The sequence below is a fragment of the Python bivittatus genome, unplaced genomic scaffold (genome assembly GCF_059951505.1).
Source record: "Python bivittatus isolate LINGU-HERP-01145 unplaced genomic scaffold, Pbiv_v1 ctg000610_np1212, whole genome shotgun sequence".
NCBI lineage: Eukaryota > Metazoa > Chordata > Lepidosauria > Squamata > Pythonidae > Python > Python bivittatus.
The window spans coordinates 49917014-49941118 of NW_028277088.1; the positions used below are offsets into that span (position 1 = coordinate 49917014).

The 24105-nt window shown below is 36.6% G+C and overlaps 1 protein-coding gene across 2 annotated transcripts in view; it reads right to left on the bottom strand.

Annotated features, from left to right (window-relative positions):
• Positions 1-24105, bottom strand: part of ELMO1 (engulfment and cell motility 1) — a 294812-nt gene that overhangs the window by 207080 nt on the left and 63627 nt on the right. For both annotated transcript variants that reach the window (XM_088149982.1, XM_088149983.1), the window contains exons 3-4: positions 16754-16794; positions 15424-15496 (exon numbers count right to left, since the gene is read on the bottom strand). In XM_088149982.1, the coding sequence (XP_088006108.1) occupies positions 15424-15496; positions 16754-16794 (114 nt within the window). The remainder of the gene's footprint in view (positions 1-15423; positions 15497-16753; positions 16795-24105) is intronic.

Below are 24105 nucleotides of genomic sequence, written 5' to 3' on the forward strand. Positions count from 1 at the left end.
AGAACAAATATAATATGTGCCCAACAGTCAACTCCCGTGAGCATCCAAGCACTGAAGCTTCCAGTTGGTCTTTAAAGGCAGCTCCATGAACAGTATGTTGCAGTAGTCTAAACAGATGGTGATGAGGGTTTGAACCCATGTAATCAAGTCCTCCTGCTTCAAGTAGGATCACAATTGGCACACCAGTCAAAGCTGAGTAAAGGGCCCCCTGGCCACAGCTTCCACCGCTGATCTAGCAGGAGCTGCAAGTCCAAGACAACCTCCAAGTCAGAGACCTATTCCTTCAGGGAACAGTACCATCCTGTTCAGAGACAAAAAGAGGTAATAGAGCACCCCAATGTACAAATAGTAACTCCATCTTGCTAGAGTTTACTTTAAGCCTGTTCTCTCATCCATACCTACACAGCCTCCAGGCACTAGGGCAGGATTTCAACAGCATCTCTGGCCTGGCTCATGGTAACAATATATAATTGGGTATCAGTAGCATATTAATGATACCAGATCTGAAACCACTGGATGACCTCCCACAGCCAGGGGGAAAGCACTGTCCTCTGGGGTACACCACGAGGGAGCAACAATAGGGCTGATCTCTCCCCCTCTTCCCCAGCTATCACCAACTAGAACCAACCTTTGAGAAAGGAGCAGAATCACTGCAAAATAGTGCTTCCAATCTCCAATCACCAGTCAATCCAAAAGGATACTATGGTTGATGGTACTGAAGGCTGTTGAAAGGTCCAAAAGGATCAAAAGAGGTGTACTATCCCTGTTCAGGTCTCAACATAGGTCATCAACCAAAGCAATCAATACCATATCTGGCCTGGGCCTGGGCCTGAACTCTGACTGACAACTAGAATGATTCTGCAGTAGTTAACGGGCATTTCCTACTGAATAGGAAAATTAATGTGTAGACTGCTGTTTTTTAGCAGCAGCTACAATGTATTTGTTAAGCTTAGTCATATTTTACTTAATTGCATTCGGACTTTGCCTCAGTATTCAGGGTGGAGCCCTTTGATTAATGGGATCAATTATAGTTAACTTTTTTTCCTGGTGCATAAAGTTTTATGGCCATAGTTAATACTCATTTTTACTTTCCTCAATACACACAAGAAACCCTTTTAATTAACTCCACAGCTTATAAGACTAAAGCCTTCCCAACAAAGCCTTGAGCCTTTAAACTGAAGATGAAAACAATAAATCAAGTGTTTCCTCATTGCTAGAATGGATGGGTAAGCAGGTATTCAAAGAAGGATTGCACCCCATCCCATCTTCTCTGGCAAACTTCTTCTTCTTGGCCCTAAAGCAATGGTATGCCAACAAGCTGTCACCTGATGCCAGGATAACTGATTAGCTGGACATCAAGTGAAAAGAGGCAAGAGTCCCAGAAGAAAGAATACATGAAACCTGGATGCAGACTGGGCTGACCACTCAAGTAATAATCTACGGGATTTGGCTGAGGAATTCTAAGTTTAGCTGTGTCTGGGTGCAGCAACTGTTTAGCCAGGATACACACAATAAATAGTCTGTATGTCATCTCAGCAGCTGAAAACACTAAGCTAGATGGACAATCCGGGTGACTCTGTATAAGAAAGCTTCCTGTATTCCTAAGGTGCTTGTATACAGCTGGCTCTTAGCACTAACAAATTGTTGGGTCACAATCTAAGGCAGAATGAAAATGAACTGTTCATATTAGAACAGATAGCATTTTCTATCTAGATACCCCACTATGTTTGATCCACATTTCAACTATTCTTGACCATAAAAAATGGCAACAATTCCAAAGCTAATGTTGAATGTGTGCTGTGCAGTGACCTAAGACAGATAGACAGCGACCTAAGCGAGCCGGTGAACCTATGACAAATTCATGCCTCTTGAAAAAAGGGAAAAGTATACTTCAGGCATCTGTACTTCACACTTTATGAAATTTTATTCTGCCCCCCATCCATCCAAGAAAAGTTAGATTGGCTGGAGGACTGTGGAGGACTGAGTTGCAGCTTTTTCCCTGACAATCAACTGAAAGGCTGCATCTGACGCATGACAGTGAAACAGCTTCCTTTTCTGTCAGTGCTAGGAAGATACAGGTTAGCATGAAGACATGTCTATTTTGATTCATTTTGAAATTACACTTGTGTTTGAAACCAGCACCATTCATACATTCCAATATTTCATTATCTACCCATAAGGTTATAAATGAATAAGTGATGTATTCTATCCTTTGAAAAAAATGACATGGGGAAAGTTGCCTTAATTTTTCTGATTCCTGAAAAGCAAAATGAAAGGATCTAGCTTCAATCCTTTCAAATATAAATTCATGTGTTTCTCAGTTTTGCATCAACTTCCAGTTTCCAAACTCAAGTTTAAACTCCACATCCTACGTCAAAGCTATCAGTAAATTGCCTTATGAAACCTGATTCTATGCTGACGTCATATAGTTCAGGAGTTTGTAGGCTGCTGAAACCCATCATTAAGCATCTGTAACACTGCAATGTTTTCCCCGGGTGTAGAGTTTTCCATAACTGCAATATGCAATCTCAAAACCACTGGAACCAGCCACTGAGATCTGACACCAGAATTTTGCCTCTTAAGCAAAACACATGGATACTAATATAGACATGACAGTATGTCTTTAAGCAGCCAAGTACACTATCTCACACTTAGAAAATAAGAAAAAACACAAGCAAAGTATTACATAATTTCATTAAAATACAGATCACGACATATGTGATAATTCTCTCCCATGATTCAGTCAAATTTGGTCACCCTGGGACACTTAACTGACTAGCATCATATTATCATAACGTTTGAAAAACTTTGGTCTAAATTATGTAATTCATTCCTAGAAAAATCAAGAGTAGTCTGAGATATTTTCTCCTTGCCTTTGAGAAATAATCAAACGATGTGTCTTACCCTGGCATTCCCTTGGGAAATTTTACTCATACCCTGACACGTGTTCCCAATCTGGGAATACATATAAGCCAAAACAAACAGCTAATTTATTGCTCAACTGATTAGTGCATTATAATGTTGGAGAGAAGAGAAAGAGGCCAAAGATTATCTTGTTAAGTACTGAATATTTTTATAAACACGAAATACTGGAAGCCAGGCAGATAGGACATATGGACACAAACTGCATGATTCATTTTAGATCCTGACTTACTGTTTTTAAACCCTTCTCAAACTGATTTGGAAGCCTCCTGACTTGTCTTGAAGCCCACACTTGAATTTCAGTTTGAAATTTTCCATTTTGCCTATCAACGTTTTGTGGAAATCAACAAAAAATGAAATTAAATGTTCAGGACTATTATCACTTAGAAGGAGATGAAAAATTTCATATGGAAGGGACTCAGTATACAGAAGGCTATTTTAAATTTTGTAAGATAATCATGTCTCCCACACTCCATATGAATAGCTAGAAAGGATGTTGTTCAGGAATAGCCTTCCTAGTTCAGGGATTTCCGAAAGAGAAGAGAAGAAGAAATTTGACCCCAAGTATTGATTAACAAATAGTTATAAAGATGATGCAGCAAAAAGAAAGTACTCACTAAGAACTCTGCAAAAAATGACAAGGCTAGTAGCGGCAATTTATGTGCAAGTGGTGTCTTCAAATTCTGGAAGAAAAACAGTGATTTGCTTTTCCTTCCCCCCTTTTTTGGGGGGCAGCTGGTTTAGTTTTTTTGGCAAACTTCATTTTTAATGTCCTTAGGCCATTAAGAATCCCTGCAAAATTGCAAATGAATGAATGGAGGAACTAAGGAGTTATAAGGAATGAGATAAGAAATGAAAACTAATTTAATTAAAACTTGTTCGTTTCCCCCTCAATTGATATCTAAGTCACAAAAAGGACAACAGAACAGAAGTGATATACGTGCATGAAATTATATGTACAGCAGAAGGATGTAAATATCCAGCATTTTTCAATCAAACATCAATGAAAGACTTATGTGCTTAAGCCCTCTGAAGCAGGGATGAGAAGAAGACAGATCAGGATCTACCAGTAGTTTCCTAGGTAACCAGAAACAGATCACAAGAATTCTGACAATCAATTATTTAATGATGGAAGCAAATTATTCCTCCCTTTCCTTACTTAATTTGATTCCTTAAATGAAAAAGTGGGGAATGACTAAGGATAGATATTTTTCTGGAAAATCTGGCAGCTCATCTCAGTTCTAGTAATCAAACAATATATGGATGGATTTAGAATTCTTTAACTGAAAAAAAGTATATTTTGCACCAACTGGTGAATCTCAGTTCTAGTACAGACAAAACAGGACATAATTTAAAAGAAAATCAAGAAATATGCTGCAAGCCTGAAATTTGCCAATCTTGATTCTAAAGAGCTGCAGAGATGCAATACAGGCATAAATGATGGCATAGGTCTTGTTCAATTACAATCAGAACGGTCACAACAAAGACTGAAAGTGTCTTGTGTTGATAGAGGCAGGCATTTCCTATGCATGTCCTTGGAATTAATTCAAAGCATCAGCTTTCTAAATGGGAAATATCTGCTTTCCAATTAAAAATCCAATTTTGTTTTTCCATTCCTAAACAATTACTTAACAGTCTGCTAGGAAACAGTTTATACGTTAACAATTAAACCCAAGGCATGTTCTCCTTTAAACAGAATTAAACAGCATTCAATATGTCAACTAATTTCAACAGAAACATTTTGCACAAATCTGATCTGCCTACTTAATCCCAATAAAATCAAGAAAACCGAAAGACCACATAAATTTCTCCTCCTGGCCACCATATTAAAAAACAACCAAATCGAAAAGTGTAATTTTCATTTTAAAATATTTTTGTGCTGACATGATCCTGTCGTAATACAATGAAGCTAATGCCCCTTTTAGAGGTTCTAGTTTCATACTTTCCAAACAACTTAATTCTATACATATTAAGGTTGTAGTTACCGCTTGGGGAAACACTGAACTATAGTGAGATGCTTTTAGCATTATGTCACATATAGACAACAGGACCTTTCTTTGCTTCAATGTTTAATGTGGGGAAGGCTTTTAACTCATTTTTAATTAATCACATTTTAACACAGTAGCTGACCCTGGATGTTTTCTAATTTCAGCTTTATCGTGAACAAGCAATGTCCTAATGTACATTGCTCAATTATTTCTACATTATTGTTTGTGCCTTAAACCAACACCACCACCTTATGATTCAGGACTGTTTAGTGAAAATAAAGCCAGAGCATCCAGTTTACCCATGACACTAAATAAAGCCAAGATGGAGGCACCTTAATTTGTTCAGCTACTGTCATGGCTAGAAGAGTCAAGTGGATGTATTTGAGCAGTGTGCACCATATTCAGATTTAAGACACCCTTCTCTAGAATTTACAAGTATAGCATATATCCAGTCATTAACATATCACACAGCACTAGGAATGACTAGACACATCTAATGTAGTTGGTCTCAATTAATCCAGTTAATTTTAAAAGGCAGTTTATAAAGGCTGCTTCAATTCATCATTATGTACCAGAATTTAAAGTTCAACCATATTACTACAGCAGGATTGGAGTATCTGTGTTCCCCTAAATCAGTGCTTCTTAAAACATTTTGCTTTCAGGACCCCTCCCCACTTTTATGGAGGATCCCAAAAGAGCTTTTGTTTGTACAGGTTATATTTATCAATATTTACCATATTATAAATTAAAGTTGATGCATTTGTAGAATATTTATTTATGGGGCTGAAGACACCAGGCCTCTATGGGGCTAGCCATCCCCATGCTTGAAGTATTCCTTCCCCACCCCAGGCCAAGTGACAGAACCAGGTCTTCAAAGCCCTTCAGGAGAAATTTAATAAATAAATAAAAATAGATAAATAAAAATAACAATGTTAAACCTATTAGATATTAACAAATAAAATATTTTTTCATGAAAAATCCCTGTATTTTTCAACAAATAAAAAATAATAAGAGTGACATTGTTTTAAATTTTTGCAAATATCTTCAATATCTGTCAAATAATTTTGATTTTGTGAGGGACCCCCAGGGTTCCTCAAACCATACTTTAAGAAACACTGCTCTAGATATAATTCCAACAATCCTGGCAGACATGGATACTGCCAAGAAATTTGGGGACCTGCAATTCTGCAATATTTGAAGGACTACAGGGTTTCTATCTTTAGCCAACCTATGGTTAATTGATAGTGTAAATGAAAAATTTCCCCTTTTCATCCCTAGCAGAGCAGAGAAAGTGGGATACTGCACAAACCAAAGACTCAGGCATGTAACATGACTATAACAATCACTAATGGCCATCAGAGTCATTATAGGATAACAACTGAAAGGACCAACTTTAAAAGGAAAAAAAAACATTTTAAATAGCTCATGATTAGTCATAAACTAATTACTAAGTTAGTTGGCTCCTCCCCTCTGCCTCTCCAACAATTGTGGCTGGCTTGTTGAAACAGTCTTCTTGGGTTATCTTTAACTGGGGCAGCCTGAGCCTGATGAAAGTTGGAGCAATTCAAAGCACATTTTTACTCACACAAGGTGGAATCGATGGCTCTAACCAAAGTTTATTCTAACACGTCACTGCACTATTTGGTGCAGTTGAAAAAAAAAGGGCAGTGAGAACACTGGTTTTGTGGAGTTTAATAAGAAATGCTTGCAGACGAGAGAGAGAGGGAGGGAGAGAGAGAGAGTTTTTTCCCTTATCTTATTAGGCTTATATTAATAGTTTCTTGTTGGGATCACCTGCTTGACAAAGCAAAAGCATTTATTGTTTGAATTTTATATAAAAACTCATTCTCTGAATTGAGTCCAGTCAACTGGTAAGAAGTTTTGATTTTTGGCTTAAATGAAATTTCTGCCCGCAGAGTTTAGGAGGACTTGATATTGGAAAATAAATTCTCCTCAATTGGCAGGACACTTTGAGAAATAATTGCTCCACTGTGACTTCTCTTTAGATGTGGTAAGCGCAATGATTTGAGACCATAATCAACTGGAGCTCAGATAAGGGCTCTTTGACAGAGGCTGCCAATCTGATCAGAGCATGATAACAAGACCAATGTTTTAGGTGTCTAGATTTACAGCAAAAGTCCAGCTCAATATTTAAATTTGCTCACTGTACTGAAACACTCTAGAACAATGTCATTAGCACATTTTAACATGCTCCATTATGCAGTTTCCCAAGTAAGATATGTGAGGTTTCCATATTGAGAAAGGAATCATCGTATCTGTTATAAGGATATTCATTTGGAGTATATATTTCCCTACCAAAAAATCAAGGTTGGCCCAATACATATGTTACTTATCTTTTATCCAACCAACATGATGAAATCACTTTAAAAGTTACCAAATTTCATTTGAACATATGTATACTTGCCAGAAGAGTCACTAATGGCATTATTTGAAGTTTGCCCATGTATTCCAATATTTATTTGTTTTGTTTTATGTATATCCTGCCTTCCCTTCAGGAGCTCAAGGCAGTATATAAGGTCAGTAAATGATATAATATTTGATCTAATAAGTAAGCACTATTTGTAGGTATCAGTTACATAATAGTAACAAAATCTCCATAACATGCCATATGCCATGCTTCCTCTCATAGCAAAAACATCAAGTTTTTGCCCTGTTTCAAGATGGCTGGATCATCACCATCTGGAACTAGGTGAGAAAAGCACTTTTGACAATTGATATTGTCGACTTAAAGCATCTTCTCATATTTAAGGACCATTCTGCCAGTCTGGTGTATGTTCCTAAATTCACCTTGTGAAATGCTTCTAGCTTTTATTGAAAAGTGACAAACATCTACATAATCAAGTATCAGCTTCAAAGCATTGATTCAAGCATTGATTCAAAAACTCAACAAGAGAGATAGCTACTTCATTAGGGACAATACTCCAACACTTATGAACTCTGGTCTGTGACCATAATAAACACTCCCGCTCTCTCTCCAGTACTGATGTCATTCCTTGAGCTTCCATGCATTTGTTGACATCTGAATTCCTTTCAACATCACTGATCCATCTGGCAGTATAACAGTATAATCTCTGAAAGCCTTGACCCGCCCACCAAGCAAATATTATGCTTTCAGCAAATATTGTTCTTTCTTTCTAACATATTTGATTTTTATCAACATTGAATAGCTTCTCTACTCAAGGTTTCCCCTTGCTGGTGCTTCTGATGCACACTGAAGATTGTGACTCCATCAGCCAGAAAGCATAGAAGAAAGAGCTTATCTTCATCAAGGAAAGGTACAAGAAACTCATGCTCTGCTTTCTCCCCAGACTCCTTCACAAAAAGGACTGAAGAATGGCAGGGCACTAGGACACAAGAAAGAACAAAAACTCTGCCCACCTGGAATCACAAAGCTTGAGGAATGAAGAGAGATGGCAATAATTCACTTTTGCGATGTTTTGAAGTTCTCTTTCTGCTCAGCCCTGGAGGCTGGTGGAATATGTGCCCAAGTTGCCTGAATAAATTAATTGCAAATTTCCATAAATGTCCGCCTGGACCTTCAGCAGGGGTCTTGAGCAAAATCCTTCACTTTAGATTGGAATGGAGTCCACAAACCAGTCTTCTTACTTATGATGACAGGTGTTCCATCTGTGACCAAAGAGTACGCCTGCACTGTGCAACTCTAGCTACTCTGGGTACATCTATCTTGCTGGCAGCATCTTCAACTAACTACATAAGCATTCTTTTGTTGTTCTACAATTGCAGAGGGTGATGGCACCTAGAAAGAACAACTTTTCATCACAGATTTGTGATGACTTTGTTACAAAAATGTATTAGTTCCAGTTCAATCTACTGTACCATCACAGTGCCAGTATATCTTCAATTAATTTTTGATTAATTGCAAACATTATTTCTGGCATTTGGAGTCAAATGCTGAAACTTCTTTACAGCCTCATGCATCAATTCTGTATTGTTGGAGGGGAGTGGGGTGGAGATGCTACCTTATTCACACCTACTTATACAGAAAACAAGTATGCACTCAGACTTTTTGCATGTCCATGTGTGTGCAGGATGAAGGCACAAATTTTATTTGCTAGTTTTTCAGTGGCCTTGGATATTACTTTTCCCATAGAGGAAACCTGTGTTGACTCCACAGATATCAAGACTGACAGTTGGACACTTTAATTCTGCTAAACAGAAGATACTGCAGAAAAATAGTACTCAAAATCCTTGATCAATTCTGAATGCTTTATACAAAAACCCTGCAGAGGACAGCACCAGTTGAAAAGATAATGCAATAAATTGTATTTTTGTGCTGGAAAACACTATAGTTCTATAGCAGAGTCACACCACTGGATTCATTAAATTCAAAGCTGCAGTGATCCACAAAGAATTTATATCATTTTGATATGGAAAAACAAAAAATACTGTCATCTCTCAGTTGCTGCCTGAAGCAGTACAGTTGAGACACAGGTTTATATCCTCTGGTGCTTGTTAAGAAGTGGCATCAGAGACACACACTCAAACTAAATTAAACTGAACGTTACAGGAAATGGTCTCCTAACTCAATCCTTAAAATGTCTTTACTTGATTTTAACTTAAATGCTTTCATTTCAGAGAGCAGTCTTTTTAAAAACAATCTACCAAAGTTATTGTTTCAGACTGCTACTCTTTAATTTCTCCAACACCGCATATCCACACACAAAAAAATGATTCATATTTTAGAGCACACAAGTTTCTGGAAATAAAACCCAAGATCTGTCATTTCTGTGGCGAGAAAGAATTCTTCATCACCCCTTTCAGTTTCTTTCCAATTACTTGTTGGGTCATCCTTAAAAGCCTCCTTCTAAACATCCTAACCAAAAAATTTTCATCTCCATTTCCAACTTTCTATTGCAACCATGTCTGTTAAAACATTTGTATCTTGCATTAAAAAATAGAATTAGACAGCTTTATCAAACTGAACAACATACTGAATAGTATCAATTTAAAAGAACAACTTCCAAAGAATTACAGCAGGGTATTTTCTGTGCATTTTCAACAATGATTTTAAGGACTCAAATCTACATTAAGGGATTATTTTCATAAGCCTCTCTTGCTGTGGTAGTTACAGTCTTCTAGCTATACCATCACTGTCAACAGAGGGAATGAAATTTTCCATCAGAACACATAGAACACCTACAGAGTTGATTTCACACTCAAATGCTGGTTTTTGAATAGGAGTAATTATACTATTTTTCACTCTACATTCTAACACATAGTATACAATTTAATATGGAATTCATACTGTCCCTATTATTCAAATAGTGCTGGCCAGCAACATAAATACTGCATGAAAATATAATTTTGTCCTGAGATCAGGAAAAAAAACCCTATATAAACCATTTATAAATAACTTTTCCACCTCTATTTAAGTTGCTGTTAACAACAATATTCTTCATAATTTCATACAAATATCATATGTGTAGACAATGCTTTATACAAATGTATAAGCAAAAGAGAGGCTTCTTTGCAAAAGTTGCAAAAAAAGAAAGAAAGAAAGAAAGAAAGAAAGAAAGAAAGAAAGAAAGAAAGAAAGAAAGAAAGAAAGAAAGAAAGAAAGAAAGAAAGAAAGAAAGAAAGAAAGAAAAAGTGGAGGGAAAGGTAGGCAATCAAGCGACAGCAATAGGGAATGAATCTTGTGGAGGGGAAACTGAAACTGCTGGGCAAACAAGTCTCTTACTTCATGGGGATCAGTGGGACAGCGATTAGAAGTGGTAAATACAGAGAAACGGGCAAATAAGCACAGACATTCCCCAACCCTCTTCTTCCCCCATTGAAGTTCTGCTTTGAATTTATTTGAGGGAGGGAGGGAGATGGGTCATCAGGGTGAGATGAAGGGTATTTTATAACGAACAATTGGTTCAAACCCTAACCTGTTTGGATTACTTGGAACTCAAGGACAGCTTCCACACACTATCTTCGCCCAAAGCAGCAGGGAGAATCTCATATGCCATTCTGAACCGAGCAGGCTCACTCCCAGCATGAAATGAGAGAAGATTCAACAACCCTCTCCAACCACACTGAAGCCTTAATCCAGACACCCTCTAATCCTTTCATTTATTGTTTGTTTGCTTTATTAAACTTAGACGCCATCCAACTCCATACAATTCTGGGTAGCTCACATTTTAAATGCAAAGAATAAAATAGAAGAAAAGACCTTGGAGAAACATCTCTGAAGTTCTTCCCATTTGGGACAGCGGGCAAACCTTTTCTTCTACACTCTTCAATACTGCAGTAACATCAGGACAAAGGATGACATGAAATAATCAGAGCAAACATACTTATTTTAAATTTACATCCTTTAAAAAAAATAGTTTTTTCCACACCCGTGCAAAATAGTTTTGGCTTTTTGGCTAATAGTTTGAATGTGAGGAAGAAGAAAGATTTTTACAAAAATTAAAAATTGGCTTGGGTGTTTTATAGTAATATTCAGAATTAGCAAGGGGATTAGTACAGAAGAGTTCTCCAGCCAAACTGGATCATGACAGTTGGGAACTGCACTTTTCAAGGCAGAGCAATGATGCAAATATGGGTGTGGAAACAGGATGTTCTATTTTTAGTGCTTTAGGGTGGATAAAGGGGGGGGAGGGTTGTCTTTGTTTCTTTGTTTCTTTTTTCAAAAAAAACTGTTAAGCCTGTTTTAAGGCTTATATTATTCTTTTTGAATAACTCACATGCATCATGGAAAATCTTCCACCAATTTTTGGTAAATGTGGATGGAGCTGGTTCTAGGGACCAAAAAGGGCATTATCACACATACTATGAAGACTTTTTTAATGATGTCCATAAGGGGTGATCCAGCAGACACAGTACTTTATATTTGGATTTTCTTAAAGCCTTTGACAAAATCCTTACCAAAGGCTCTTCAGCAAATCAAAAGCCATGGAAAATGATAGGAAATCTCAGATATTAGTGACAAGATACAGAACTAGAAATAGAAAGTTTTCAAATTAGAGAAAGAATCAAAGGTGTTGTGGACCATAATTTCTTTATTTGTTCATAAATTACCTGTAATTAGCAGTGAGCAGTAAGGAGGCAAAGTTGGCTGATGAAATCAAACTGTTCAGCGTAATGTAATCAAAAAAGGAATGATAAGAGCACCAAAAGGATCTCTCCAAACTGGATGAATGGGCCTCAAAATTGCAAATGAAATTCAATGTAAATTATGTACATTGGCACAAAAAAATCCCAAACTTCTATGTTAATTAGTAACTGACCTGGAAAGGGATCTTGGAGTCACAATGGACAGCTTGATGAAAATGTAATTCAAAGTGTTGCTGTTTTTAAAAAGGCAGGTTTCATTCTTGGAATTATTATGAAAGAAGTTGAAAATAAGACATCCAATATATTAATACCATGTCTGGAGGTTGAGTCATGGCAACTGGACTTCTTTTCTTTTTGGTTTGATATGTTTTGCTGCTTGTCCAAGCAGCTTCTTCAGTCTAGAAAGTTGGTTAGGGGGGATATCAAACCAAAAAGAAAAAGTCCAGTTGCCATGACTCAATCTCCAGATAATTCCACCTGGATGACTGAGAATCTTCATCAACATATTAATACCATTCTGATCATTACATTTGAAAGGGATATTTACAGCTGGGAAACATGCCCCCCCAAAAGTAACTGGGACAAGTAGGAAGAAAAGTCTAGAGCAGAAATTCTGGGAGTTGAAGTCCACACATCTTAAAGTTGCCAAGTTTGAGAAACACTGCTCTAGAGCATCTAGGGCTTTTAAACTTGGATTATAAACATTTAACAGGAAACATTAGATAGACATATAAAATCATGCATGATATGAAAAATATGGACAGAAAAATGAGATCATCCATTAAAGTTAAATATGGAGAGATTCAGGACCAATAAAACCAATTATTTCTTTATGCAATGCACAATAAAATGCAAAATTTGTGGCCATCAAATTTGCAGCCAGCAACTTAGCCTATTTTAAAAGAGGTCAATATTGCAGAATTCATCGGCTACTAATCATAATATTTACTACTTTCTGATCAGTAAGCTAGTTAAATGTGGATTTTATGGCATGACAATCAAGTAGATAAATATATATCTTGAAAAACATAAAGAATGCTCCTTGATGATTCCTGAGGAATTGAACTGCAGCCCGCCAGATGTTATTGAACCACAATTTCCAGCATCCCTCATCATTAGCAATGCTGGCCGGGACTTTTGGGGTTGCAGTTTAGAAATGACTGGAAGCCACAGATTTGCCACTCCTATTATTAAAACTGTCAGAGAAAAGAATTATGAGCATAAATACATGGTCTTATTTATTTATTTATTATTCATGCAGGAGGCTTTCAATATGCAGGAAACATCTTTATACACACATACACACACACACATCCCCACTGTCTAAAGTAGCACAATCCAGCAGTGTTTAGTTATCTGTGTAGATCATACCCAACATACTGCAAAAAAACTTGGGCCTCTGTTTAAGAGCTATGGGAGGATAAAGCCCTTGAAATTACTAAGGTAGACTGTGACACTTTTCTTCTCTAGTATTGCTATAACTGGCTGGAGAAAAAAAATCTAAGTACATATTTTAAAAACGTAGTTTCAATACAGCTGGTAACATGATAATACATATATATTTTAAAAACAAGTATCTATGCAACACATTCATGTTTCTTTTGAATAAAGTGTTATAAGCATAAGATCTTTTTTTAGCTCTAGCAATACATTACTGGCATTGTAACTGGAACCCATGCAAAGAAACTTCTGAGGTTTGGTTAATTAAAAAGTAGTTATTGCAAATTGAACAAGTCTTATCCAATTAAATCTTTGAGCAGAAAGTCCTTTTAACATACTAACTGTACTTCTACTGACAAAACTTAACTATTATAGGCCAGAAGGCAGAGTGAATACGTACAGGATGAGATAGAGGGATCCAGTTATAACTCACTTGGGATTAGCACAAAATAACAAGGTCTACCATCTAGCCCAGCCTGGATCCAATGGAATTGGACAACTATTGTTGAATCTCTAAACTTCCTTTCTCGGGGGGGGGGGTATTTGTGGAGAAAGAGGTGAGGCTTCAGTTACTGAGCAGTCTGGTTATCTGGGTCCATGACAGACTGGTTTCAGGAGGGGGACAGAACAGAAACCATACTAACCACTCTCATGGATCAACCTGTGGCAGAATTTGGATGGTGGGAACACAATTATCCTTATTCCTCCAGATCTCCCAGAAGCTTTCAATATGCAATTAGAGTATCACTCTGGACCATGTGCAAGAGCTGGGACTTGGAACTTTGTTTTACAGTGGTTCTACTACCTGAGTTGGTGAAATCAATGGGGAGGGAGAAGCATTATGAAGTGCCCCAAGACTTGGTTCTATCCTATTCAAAATTGTTGTGAGAGGTCATCCATTGGTTCAAGATCTTGTATCATTAATGTGCTAATAATACTCAGTTGTACACCTTTACCCTGGGCCCAATGGGACATCCGATGGAAATTCTGACTTAGTGCAGAAGGCTGACAGACTCTGGATGGGGGGGAAAAGGGTCAGACTCAACTGGTTGTTATTTCAGCAGCCTATTGATTTCAGGACTGTACCAACTTTGACTCTCAATGGGAATGTACTCCCCCAGAAGTAGCAAGTTTGTAATTTGGGGATCTTCACAGATTCATAGCTCTTGCTTGAGGAGTAGGTGGAAGCTAGGCCAGGAGGACCTTCGTTCAACTTCAGCTGATGCACCAGTTGCAGCCTTACCTGGAACCGCTTGTTCTGAGGATGGTTTGCCATGTGTTTTCCATCTCTTGGTAATCTGCTCTACACAGAGCTGCCACAAAGGACACCTGAGAACTTGAGCTGGTCCAGAATGCAGTAGCTCATATGCTTACTACTCACTCTTGGTGGTGCCACATAACATTGTTACTGTGGGAGTTCTATTGGTTGCTAGGCTATTTCCAAATGCAACCAAAGTTGCTGGTCACTATCTTTAAATTCCTGTATGGCTTGGAGTTCTGGGTGTCCAAGAGACTGTCTTTCCTAAATGGATTCTGCCTGCCTGATCCAGACAGCCACCTACTAAGGGTCTGCATTTCCCATGAGGTACAATGGGAGGAGGCCTGGCAATGAGTGTTCTTTGTGGGAGCCCCTCCCCTATGAAATTGCTTGTCCTCTGAGGCAATGGGTTCCACACTCATACCTTCTGGAAGTTGGTAAAATCGGGCTTTTCCAGAAGATCTTTAGGAATCAATTGCCATTGATACCCATATGAGTTTAATATATTAAGAAATTTTTATGTTATTTATGTTCATTTATTATTATTGTTTCATTATGTTTTCTTATATTGGTAAACCAACTAGAGTCCCTCTGGATTAAGGTGAGGACAGGTGCACACATAAATACTTTCCTAGATACTAGTTGTAAAATCACAGTTTGCATTAAGAGTGACTTAGATTACTTATTTTAATAGAGCACACAGGAATTGAGTAGAAATCAACTTCTTACCTTTTCAGTAATATAAAAATTGGAGCCATCAGCATGTTGCAGTGCATAATGTTCATGGTTTACAAGAGACCACCTTATAAGACACAAAGACATGCATTAGTAAAATGTGTACAGAAAAGAGAAGATGAAGAACTTTTTATTTCCCTTCACCATTTAATTACAGCTTTGATAACAAAACATTAAGGTAAACTTAGAATACAGCTTTAATATCATCCTTAAAAATGATATTTACCACATTTTGCCTAAATGAACTATAGTAGGAATGAGTTTCCTACTGGTGATGCAGTTTATTCACTTCTTACATCATATATGTGAATAAAAAACTGGGAAGGGATAAGTTTATGTACTAGTTGAATCTACAACTATGTTTAAGAGGCTCAACCAATCAATAAATGCTGATTTAAAGAAAGTTATTATCTTGCCTTGCTTGTCTCCTAGCTCAAAACATCAGTTTTGATGCCATATTAAAGTATTGCTGCCGCTCACATGAAGACAGAAGCACACAGGCTGTGAGCACCAGCAGCAACAGCAGCAGGCACATACTTTGGCCATTTCAAGATATATTATATCAGGATTTCTGGCTTGCTGGATCTGAACAGAATACTTCTCTCTCCCCTTCACCCCAAATTGGATATGAAAGTGAATATCCCCCTCATTATAATTCCATAAAGTTGAAACAAAACAAAAGATCATATACAACAAATCTATTCTTCTTAATGCAAGACTGGGCAATAAATCAATTTTTAAAATATTTCACCTTCTATCTCTGAAGTTCTCAAAGGGATTCCTATAAGATTTAGTGGGATAATATACGTGAGCCCAAGAACACAGCTAGCTGTCACTATGGGAGGTGCTCACAGGCCACCTGATTGCATCTCTACTGTAGTGTGAAACCATCCCCGATGCTATAGGTAAATGGACAAGCCTGCTTTATAGAGATGCACACAAACATCAAATTCCAACTCAGCCATAATGTTTATTGGATAACCTCAGGCTATGGTTTCTTTCTTTGTCTAATATAACTCTCAGGGCTATCTGGCATATTGGGGAAAAACTGGGATACATATGTAATAAACATCATAGTTTTCTTCCCAGGCCACCTTCAAAACTAAAGACAGACAACTGAAGCCCAAATTCAAAAGATTTTTCTATTTTACCCAGTACAATGAAAATGATGTTCATCTCAATATAAGATAAAAAACCAAATATATGAAGAAGCAGCCTGTATTCCTTAAACTGAGATGGTTGAATTAACCACAAAGACGACAAAATTTATTTCTGTGAAGTATATTTGGGAATTGAAAACAGTACAGCAGAAAATAGAACTTACCCATCACAGACTTCTTTTATGATTGCAGTCAGTGGCTTTTTCTGAGCATAAAAAAGAGGGGAAATATCATTATTTGTGCCCATCACAGCATAACCTCTAATACACATTTGTAATATAAAATGAAATTTCAACTTATTTCAGTTAATGAGTACTTTTAGATTATTTCCTTCCAGTGATATATAAATCTTCTAAATAAATATTTTATCTGATGATTGAAGATTACATGCCATCAATTCATTGTTGAAAATACTGATCTAAGTGGCCCAATTAAGAAAAGCAAGGTTCTATACATAAATTGTAAACTAAACATAGGACTCCAAAGATTTTAAAATACTAGTGTACTATGGCAGTCTTCCTCAGTGATACTCCAGATGTTTGGGACTATAACTCCTATCAACTATATATGGCATTTCCAGGTTGGCTGGGGATGATGGGAGTAGTCACATGTCTTGCAAGTAGGATTTCAACTAAGCCCTTGTTCAAACATGACATTACTAGGCAGCCTTAAAGTAAGCAGAACTTCAGACATCATTGATCTGTGTCAACATGGCCATTGCGCAGAATCATTATGCATAGTCTAAATTTGCACACTACTCTAAACCAGGAGTGGAGAGAAATATGTTTGATGAGCAAAGATAATAATAATATTGCAAATAATTAAGCATGGAGCATTGAAGGTCCTTTTATGATTCCCTAATGCTATTCATATCCCCACACAGATTAAAGTTAACTTCATGTTTCAACACAAGCGTTGTTTAGAATGATGCAGAAAGAAATACCTAATCAACCCGACCTAATAAACTGCTGGTAATATGCATGATGAGTAAAGTGTGTTTTGAATATAAACTTCAGGAAAACCAGCTCTACTGTGTACCACACCCCTCTCTTTCTTGCATTATTTGTGTGCATGCATCTGTGCACAGAAACAGATGTAAAACATTTTCCATTTTCACAGGGAGGGTTGCTAAAAAACTATTTCAATTTCAATAGAACACCTTCTACTTTACTGTGAATCTGGTATGCAGTAAGTCTGCATAGTATCTTATGGCCTGGCTGAAGTTAATTTTATTTGGTTTACGATCCCAAAAGTAAAAAAGAACACTGTCTGGTTTGGTGATGTCACAACATTCTGAGCACTGCTGTAAACATAAATGCATGCTTCTCACAAAAGAAAAGATCACCTTTTGCTGGAAAAAAGTGATTATCGTAAAAATTAATTAGTTTGGTTACACCAATTATCAAGAAACAAATCAGGATTGCTTCTTTAACTAAATGTGTATCTTTACTTTTGACCACCTAGCATGGTTAGGGGACATTTGCATTATATAGAGAGGAGATTGCCATCTATTTATAAAAATTCTGCTTTGTGTAAAACAGTGACAATACCTTTCATACAACAATACTAATAATAACCGCAGGAATGGCCACTTGTAGCATGGATACTTTGGGAGAGGCACACAGAGATCCTCTAAAAGTTGCTTGCAATTTTAATGTGAGAGAAGAGGGAAGCAGATAAGAAATCTGTTTAAAGATAAATGAACTATGAGATTTTGTGTTGGCCCTTGAAGGACTCAGAATTTCTGAATCTATCTATATTTTGGAGAGTGCTGTCTAGTGCTACCCGGGCCACATGTCACCATAGGCCTGAAGAAGGTCCAGCACCTCACCTTCACACTAAGACAAAATCAAACAAATCAGACTCTGGGTGCACAACACATGCACCCAGCCAGAATTAGAAAACACCTCGGATAGCTATTCTACGAGCAGGAATATGGTTTGAAATTTTGGCAAAATGACCCTTGAGGTTATATGATTTAGGAGGGAGCTACACAGGAATCATATAGAGGCAGTGACATAATTGGATTTCAGGCAAGTTATCACCCAAAGTAAGAGTTTTCATGTGTTGCAAATGCAAATTCATTACAGGTATTGAATTAGCAAAAGAACAAGGATAAAATGGAAATAATTTTGGTAAGACAACAATGCTATAGACAAATGGTCCATAAATTAAGCGAGTTGCCTGTTTACAACATGATGGCACATCTACCCCAGAACAAATGTATAATATAATGATGCTTCTAGACAAAGAGTTATCAATGTAATCGCAGCAAAAGAACCCTTTTTTCTAGATATATCTTTTGGGGACAAAGATATTACTACAACGATACCCTCAAAATTGTATGAGTACAATGCGTTCTGTGTAAATCTGCCAATAAGGCTAAGGCAGAAGTGGCAGTCTGTACAACATATTGCAGCTAGATTATCAAACAGCCAGTCTACTGGGAACATATTATACTTTAAGTGCTAAACTGGCTGCCAATATGTTATATAAATAAATTCAAGGTGATTGTGTTGGCATGGTTTGGCACCATCAGGATACCTGGTAGAACAATTTCTGCCTTCTGGTTCCACTTTTGTCATTTGTTTTCTTCCTATATGGAAATCCACTTTTTCAATACAGGTACCTCAACTGTAGAATTTCCTTTCTGTTCAGATATGAGTAAAAATACTGAGTCATTCAAGCTTTCAACTTCAACTGAAGACCTATTTGTTCAACTATGCTTTTAAATAAATTAGTGTTGCTGCAATTCTGTGCTGTTACATTTGTGCTATTTGTTTTTAGTTGTTTTTAATTCAAAAATTCTGTGATTTAATTTAATTCTTTCACTGCAATGTGCCCAGCCTGCAATTTATAATGAAAAGCAAATAAAACAAACCTAAATAAATTAAAATAAAAAATAAGTAAAATAAAATATATGTGAAATAAAATAAAATAAATAAATAAAATAGATGGAAAATCTCAATTAATAAAGCTTTAGTTAGCTTTCAAAGCTCTTTAAAATTAGGCTGGTGAGGTCCTGATTGGGAGCCAAGGTTGACTTTTTGAATTAATTTTATCCGATCTTATCCTACCTGAATTATCTGATCTAAATATTTCAATTTTTAAATCAAAGCATCATAAAATACCATTGACAGTTTCAATATAAGAAAAAAAGAATAATGTTCAACCTATGCTCCCAAACAAGGAAAAGTCCTTAAACTCCAGCAAAGTTCTTCTATCAGGTCCCATCACAAGCTGTGATAGTTGCTTACTAAGATTAGATTATGAGTGGCAATAATCTCCAGGGAGAAATACAACTCTGCCTGCTTTTATGCTAGCTACTTAAAATACATATATTTCTGCAGACATTTTAAGGCTCCAGGTTTACTTAACATTTGTTTCCATTTTTAACTGATATTAATTCAAATGGCTGATTGTGCTGTCAGTTGTTTCAAGTTGTACTTTATTAAGTTATTATAATTTAGTTCAATTCAATAATACTAAATTATTGTAATTTTGTGTTAGTCACCTTGAACACAACAGTAAAATTCTAACATATAAATCAATACAAAAATAATACTATTATATTTCTATTAATATAACATGTAATGCTGATATTGTTACAGAACCTATTCCACTTCAATTTTTCCATATTATATGTAGTTATAATGAAAATACTATCTCTAGTATTAAGCCAAGGCCTCTGTAGTTGATTATATCTTCACCACAAGATCATGCAACAATAGAAGAAAAGCAAGAACTATACCCAGAGTTGACCCAGTGAGGAGACATTCAAGCATGGAAAGGGAAAAAAACAGAAGTATACTATCTTTCAGTACTTTTCATATTCTTCTTTCTATAGTCATTCTACTTTCATTCTAATTGTTTTCATTACTTTTTTCTTCTGCCTTGTCCATATTTTCCCAAGATCCTATCTTGGCATTACCAAATAATATTCAGAATCTCTCATCATCCTTTGATTTCTCATGCCCCAATGGCTTTTTCTATAGTCTCTCATTTTGTTCCCAACCTTCCATTCAAATTACCTAATAATATTTTTTCTCCCTGTGTTGCATTAATTCAGAGTGTTTTCCCCAAACTCATATCTGTTTTTCCATCATCATTCATCAAACCATAACATGCCACTATCACTAACCAACAGATTCCTACTTTCATACAACAATCTAGGTGAAATCAGTTCATATTTTGACATTCATTGTAGCCCCTTTATCCGTAATTAAACCTACACCTTCCCTTGCCTGATATTCATCAGGTCCACAAGATCACCTCACTTCATGCATATCTAATACATGCTTCCCTTCTATTTTCATTCTTCCATGCATTTCATTTGTTAATTCATACTCTTTATATTGTATACTCCTCTTACATTCCAAGTTGCAATCTTCCATTTGACATGGTCATCACCTGATGGGCCTTCAGACAGTAATCTCTGCCTCCTATTCTTTGTCTTCAATAACATTTTTAGTAAGGCATCTAAGGTTTAAATTAGGTTTCCAACCTTAGTCATTTCTGTGCCACATTCATCATTTCCTGCTAATGGTAAGAACAGTACTGGAAAGTTTTGGTAGACTAAAGCCCAGTTTTACCCCAACCACACTTACATTATTCTTTGTAAGCTAGAATTTCTAATCTAGAGACTACTACTGTCATGCCATGCCAACATACATTTGCTCATATCCCACCAATTCAGAAATATATGCAGTGAATTGACACATAATGAGAATGCCACTTATCATCTTTTAAGAAATGTCCCTAAAGTAAAAAAGGCCTCTTCAATAAGTTACAAACATATTAAATCAAGACACTAGTATCATCATAATGTGCCTCTACATTTTTCCTAACAATCTTTGTTTGTCATATGATAAGTGACATATTTTGAGTTTTCCTCTTTTTTTTTTTTTTTTTAACATCACATAATTTATCTCTGGTGGAGACCGCTGTGTGCAGGATGCTGTTATAATATTCCAGGAAGGCTTCTACAATTCTCTCTGTGCAGCAAGCTCTATCAGAGTTACACAATTTGTGATTATAAAGCAGACCTTTGCAAGTAAAAAAGATCAAAAACGTAATACATGTATTGCTGCAAAATACCACACATGCAACATCACCTCCTCCTCAGCAAACAAGTCAACAAAAGAGCCAGTGTCCGCAAAAGGGGCAGCTGGATTTGTAAGCAATGTGTTCTCTCTCTCTGTCTCCCCCCACCCACCCAAGTTGGAACAGTGTGTCCAGAACTTTGTCTAAGCACCAATTTTTCTACTGCCTTATGTGGGGAGAAAAATGCCAAAGAATAAAAACACAGAATTCTAGCTATAAAGTGCAATCTGAAAAAAATAAGCAAACCTATCAATCCTCTTTAGCAAGGGGAAGGTAAAACACCTTTCCTTTTTCCTCTTCCTAGTCTTCAATTTTCAAAATGTTCAGAAAGGTGCCTTTTTGTCCTGCCCAATCATAAATATTTGCTGTGTTTTAGGACAAGGACAATGGTTGTTACTCATTATGTTAACCCCCACCCACTTCAGCACTCTGATTTTCTGTGAATAACTGGCTTAAAAATAAAACAGCCATACAAATGTTCTTAACATAAACTGATTTCTTGATTTAGAGTTATTATTCTCCAGTTGTATGCCAATGTATGCCTAGTCCATACTAACTGAGGCTCTCATTTATTGCACAGGCAAGAAGGGGGGTGCTATCAGGTTTATAAGCAAGGGTATCACATTGTACAACAAAAAGGAACTATTTATCTTTATTTTATATTTTACCAATAGAATATTGTAATGTAGCTCAGGGTTGAACTGTGGAGTCCTTGGGGTTCTCTAAGCTTGGTTGCTTTCCTGCAAACGTTTTGTTACCCAGCTAGATAATATCTTCAGTGCTAGAAGGGGTTTGCTCTCTGTTTATATACAGTGGCTTGCCCTGCCAGTGTTGGTGGGGGTGGAGTTTTGTTTGTTTGTTTGTTTGTTTTCTGGTAGTTCCTTGATTAGGGTATTGTTCACTGCTTGATTGTATGTCTGGTGATAATCTTGGTGTTAATCTCTGCTTATCTGGGTGATTATTGCTGGTGAGGAGATGTTCTGGTCTTTTGTTTCCTTTTTACTGTCTCTTTTGAATAGTGTGTAGATGTTGCTTATCTCTATGTACCTGTTGATGGCTGCCTTGTCTGAATACTAAGCTTCCAGGAATTCCCTCGCATTTTTGGATTTAGCTTGGTCTAAGATGCTGACAGTTTCCCAGTTGAAACTATGGTTAACTCTGTCCACATGTTGTGAGATTAAGGACTTTTCATCGTGTTTTCTGACTACTAGTTGGTGTTCATGGATGCACTGTCCTAGCCTTCTGCCTGTCTGTCCTACATAATGGTTGCTACAGTCCTTACACTGTATGTTGTAGATGACTCCTGTTTTTTCTTCTTGTGCTACTGGGTCTTTTGATTTACTTAAGATGTTTTGGAGGACTTTAGTTGGTTTGTGTGCTACGGAGATGCCACGTGGTTGTAATAGTCTGTTGGTTGTTTCTATTTTCTATTTTATTCTATTATTTTTTAAAAAGTGGCTTTGGGGGCCATTGTCATTGCAAACTCCAATAACCTCACATCTAGTCCCCACAAGGAGAAATCCATCCAAGCTAGTGGAACTCAGCTAAAACTCCAACAGAAGCCACAACACATTCCTTAAATTTTCCTGTGATATGTACCATAAATATTAACAGGTGACTCTGAGAACCCAAAAAACAGGAATGCTAAACAGCGTCCTGATGTCCAGAGAATGAAGTGTGAACACATTATTTAAAAGTTTGCCAAAGCACCAAGGTCACTTTGTTCATTGTAAGAACATACTCAAGGTTAAAATACTGACTAGATTAAAGGATTATGCACAACTAAATTCCCAACTCAGGCTCAAACCGAAATAGTTTTACTACATTTTCTGCATGTAATAAAAGCTTTCTCTTCTTAATTTGGAGAATGATAAGATGGTTGTAATTCCCTAGCTTCATTCTAGTTGTGTGATGCTCCATAAAACAAGCAAATTGTTAAATGTTGCTGAACAACAAAATACATTTATGTAAATACAGTAAGAAAATTAGATCTGTTTTTAAAAAATCATTAAATGTTAACATATAAAATGAACATAAAATTTATACATAATAGTTTTAAAATCTATTTAAATGATTTAGCAAAATATTGTGTAATTTTCCTCCAACTAACCTTCACAACTGCCTAGACATAAATCACTATTTACATGAATAAGATTATTTCTTCTAGTATTTCTTACATTACAGTATTTAACTTTGTATGCATCTCCAAATTTACAGAGTTGGCATGAGTAAAGCCTCCTGATCCAAGAATGGCTGCAACAGGCACACAACATGAAGTCATGAGAAGGCTCCCCTGGCCACTGCCACCACCTGCTTTATGACAGAGGTAGACAGAATTAAATTCAAATATCACACTGACAATAAAGGTACACATTGTCAAGACCATACTTTTCCTAATGGTAACATATGACAA